The 3,808-nt window shown below is 26.2% G+C and overlaps 2 protein-coding genes across 2 annotated transcripts in view; both read right to left on the bottom strand.

Moving 5' to 3' along the window:
- LOC108576054 overlaps nt 1-302 on the bottom strand; it is a 6,529-nt gene extending 6,227 nt beyond the window's left edge. Inside the window, exon 1 of the mRNA XM_017938994.1 lies at nt 290-302. Coding sequence (XP_017794483.1) covers nt 290-302 — 13 coding nt within the window. The remainder of the gene's footprint in view (nt 1-289) is intronic.
- Nucleotides 303-1,296: 994 nt separating this feature from the next.
- LOC108576208 (PAX3- and PAX7-binding protein 1) overlaps nt 1,297-3,808 on the bottom strand; it is a 6,244-nt gene continuing 3,732 nt past the window's right edge. Inside the window, exons 9-16 of the mRNA XM_017939158.1 lie at nt 3,318-3,441; nt 2,963-3,151; nt 2,626-2,825; nt 2,395-2,545; nt 2,099-2,294; nt 1,818-2,016; nt 1,580-1,698; nt 1,297-1,348 (exon numbers count right to left, since the gene is read on the bottom strand). Coding sequence (XP_017794647.1) covers nt 1,297-1,348; nt 1,580-1,698; nt 1,818-2,016; nt 2,099-2,294; nt 2,395-2,545; nt 2,626-2,825; nt 2,963-3,151; nt 3,318-3,441 — 1,230 coding nt within the window. The remainder of the gene's footprint in view (nt 1,349-1,579; nt 1,699-1,817; nt 2,017-2,098; nt 2,295-2,394; nt 2,546-2,625; nt 2,826-2,962; nt 3,152-3,317; nt 3,442-3,808) is intronic.

Here is a 3,808-nt window from a genome sequence, read left to right as displayed (position 1 = left end):
TTTATTTTTAATAAAATAACATTTAAACAAATTTTACAAACTGTATTATTTATATTGTGTTACTGCTACAAAGATTATAGGAAAACTTCAGATAATATATATATAATTGTAAATACTTATTTTTGTGATATTACATATCATATTTAAACTATGTGCTTCAATCAAAATTATTTATTTTTAGATGATAACAAAAATGCTTGGTAGCAACCTTTAATTAAAAATTTAATTGCAATCACAAATAAGAATTTGTAATAATAAGAAACATAATAACAGAATGTTTATTCTATACCTGTGAATCTCATGCTGTGCAATGGTAGCTTAACAAAAGTGAACTGAGTTCATACAAGTCAAGAGATGACCCTTACTGTCCCTATCTCTGTGACCCATGAATACGTCTTCACCATCTGTGTGAGTAAAACTTATCTCCTGTCTAAATTATCTTCAATCGTATAAATCAGCCTATTACACTTTCTGTGTGTATTTTTATGTGATATACAAATGTATTTTTATATGATGTCCTTTTTAAATAATCATTAAACTATTGTTGCTTTTCTAATAATAACTTAAAATAATGTTTAAAATTCAGTTAATTGCATCAAGTTTTTCAGTAGATGTTAATCACATTATCTTACTTATAACAAAATACAATAACAAAAATATAATATGACATGTGTGCAACAAAGACACAAAGTTAGATAAGAAATATTATGCTTCTATAAAATAGAGCAGTTTTTTTTCTACAAAAGAAATTATACTAAAATAATTACATGTTAGAAGCTATGATGAAAAAAAAAAATATTTAGATAACAGGACCTCTGACCGTGTGATTGTCAGTATTATCTACATCATCACTCATCATTGAAAAAAAGGATTTCTAATTTCTTAATAAAATCATAACAATTTAGCATTACATTTAATTAATACTATATTAACTATTTATGTACTATATAATTTGACAAATAAAGTTAGGTATTTATAATAAAAATATTGATTTTATTTTCTTTAGTTGTAATAGAAAGGCTAAACAATCTGATATTTACATATTTATTTCATCATACTTTTTTTTTCATTATGTACAATTACTATTGGAAAGTGTGCTACATGATCAGAATCTTATGTAATTTATTTCTATACAAAATTACATTTTTATATATTACACATCTAATTGTACTGCAATTCACCATGTACAAGATCTTTTCAGTATGCGTATAAAACTATAGGTAGGCATTATTAATGAATACTATGAAATAAAAATACCATAAAATATTATTAAGAAATGCATATATAATTAATACATTACAAAGGCTTGATTATTTTCAAAATGGACTTTGAATATTCCCAGGCTTCACTGTAAAAATGAATAATTAATTTAAGATAGAAGCAAATTTAAGTTTGTACTTTAATAATAAATTTGATATATTATTCATAGAAAAATGACTACTTTAACCACTTGTTAGCAATATAAAAAAAACTCAAAATATTAAATGTGATATATTAACTTATTTATTTATTTGTAATAATTGTGTAAAATAGAAAACTATTATGACTCTGACATAAAAAAATTAGAATTTATACTTACTTATGAGCTGGGTTTGCTTGATCCAACTGTTCACTAAGTTGTTGAATAAGTGTAGCAAACATTCTTAGATGTTCTATTGTTTCACCTTGCAACCACGCACGGGGAAGCGTACTCATTACCTATTATATAAAATGACAATTGTTAGTGCCTTATGAAAATTGATTTTTTTTAAATAATATTTGGTTAAAAGTTTAGAATTGTTTTATCTAAAAAGTTAAAACGAAAAGTATCAACATACCATGTTTGCTTTAAATAAAGCATCAGTTGCAACAGATACTCTTAAACCCGCTAAAAGATATCGATTTAATAATGAACCAAGGGCTAGGTTTTTTAATTGCGTGTCTCCAAGAAGACCTTGCCAACTTAATAAATTTCTTAAAAGTTTCACAGCCATTGCAAACTGTCTTTGAAAAAATTGATGCTTGGTATCCAAAACTCTGAAATATAAAATTAGGAATTGTTACTATTGTTATAAAACTGTTACTAATAATTTTTAAAAAATGTATGAGTTATATTAACTGTTTTGGAAAAATTGGTATAAAAACGTCATTTTCAACTGCTGATTTAATCTTTTCCAATATGGCATTAAATAATGTTTCTAATGGTTTACTAGTATCATTTAAATTTGGGTATTCCCTAATAAGACGATTTACAGTGCCTACAAGACGTAATGTTTGGGATGTAGACATTGGATCCCATATTCTCTCAACTACAGCTGTAAACAAAAAGTACAAGTTATTACAAAGCTTTTAGCTAATTTATTATTTATTACTATTATTATTATTACTTTATTATAGTACATAAAATAATCTTACATGTTAATCTAGGTACAACTATTTTTTCCACTGTAAATGGCACCAATCTAACATCAGGATCTCTTTTAAGTGACTCTTCTGTTTCTTTATTGTCTAAAGCGTACAGAAGTAATGTATTATACCATTTTGTTCTTTCTATATCCGCGCTTTCCTGCAAGTAAAATTAACAACTGTTAACATTTTTTGTTCCAAATGCAAAATATAAAAATAATATTGATATAATTAAAGTACCATAATAGGATTCCACGTTAGTAATTGCAATCTAATAATAGGGGAAATTATTTTAGGTATACATAAAGACACATAAGCTTCCATGTAAGCATCTCTGTCAGTTTCTCTCCAAGATTCCAATTTTGAAAGTATTCCCCTAATTGTGCAATATTCGTCCGTGACATCGGCAAATATTTCTTTACTTTCATTATCAATTTCGTCTAAAAATATACATGAAAAGGAAACATACAAAATATTAAAATTAGAATATGTGATAAATATGTTAATTTATGTAAATTTGGCAGTTAATCTTATTTTTTTCTAGAAATAAATTTGATGACATTTGTTAAAATACAACCTTTTGTTTGTTTAAACGCAAGATTTTGTTGTTCAGTAACTTCATCATCACTGGACATTCCATCAATATGTTTTGGTAATGTAGGAGCTAATTCTCTAGCCCTTCTTCGGCGAGCTCTTCTTCCTTCTCTTTCCGTAGCTCGACGAATACGAGCTTCAACTTCTGGCCCTCTTCTTATAGGCTGTCCTCCTGTAATTTTTAAAATAATTCCTATTGAAATTTTAAGGATCAAAAATACATATTTACAGAACTTCTTTACGCATAATATGTTCGTTAAGAATATTAGAAATAAACAAAATATTTTAGATTTATTAGACACAAATAATTGAGTATAATTAATACTAAAATAACTGACTTGCAGCTGTTATAATCTCCTCTGCTTGATCTCTTGTATCTTGTCGTCTTCTTTCCATTAGTTCAGTAGCACGTTCACTATAAAGGTCTAACCAACGTTGTTCCAATCCAACAACCAGCGGCAGCTAACAAAAAAGTTACATGTTAACATTCACACATTGATTTAACTCAATGACTTTGGGAATTATTTCCATTCCAGAAAATGTTCACATCAAATTTTGATTATGTTTTCATAAGTATATGTATACATATAAAATAAATGCATGTAATTTATTATATACAATTTGTAAATTGTAAAGTAATCTTCATTTCTAACATTTTCTAGAACTTAATCTGCAATTCCACAGCCATTGGATATCTTTGTTTAAGAAGTAAATTAATATCATTTTACTTACCACACATATTAATTTATCGTTCTATTCTTATAAATACTAATAGTAAATTTTACTACATAGTAAATAATGTTTATTATACAGAGAAGATACAGACCCC

This window comes from Habropoda laboriosa, unplaced genomic scaffold, assembly GCF_001263275.1.
Source record: "Habropoda laboriosa isolate 0110345459 unplaced genomic scaffold, ASM126327v1 scaffold36, whole genome shotgun sequence".
Lineage (NCBI taxonomy): Eukaryota > Metazoa > Arthropoda > Insecta > Hymenoptera > Apidae > Habropoda > Habropoda laboriosa.
Note: the sequence above shows the minus strand (reverse complement) of the source record. Positions and strands in the feature narration are given on the sequence as shown.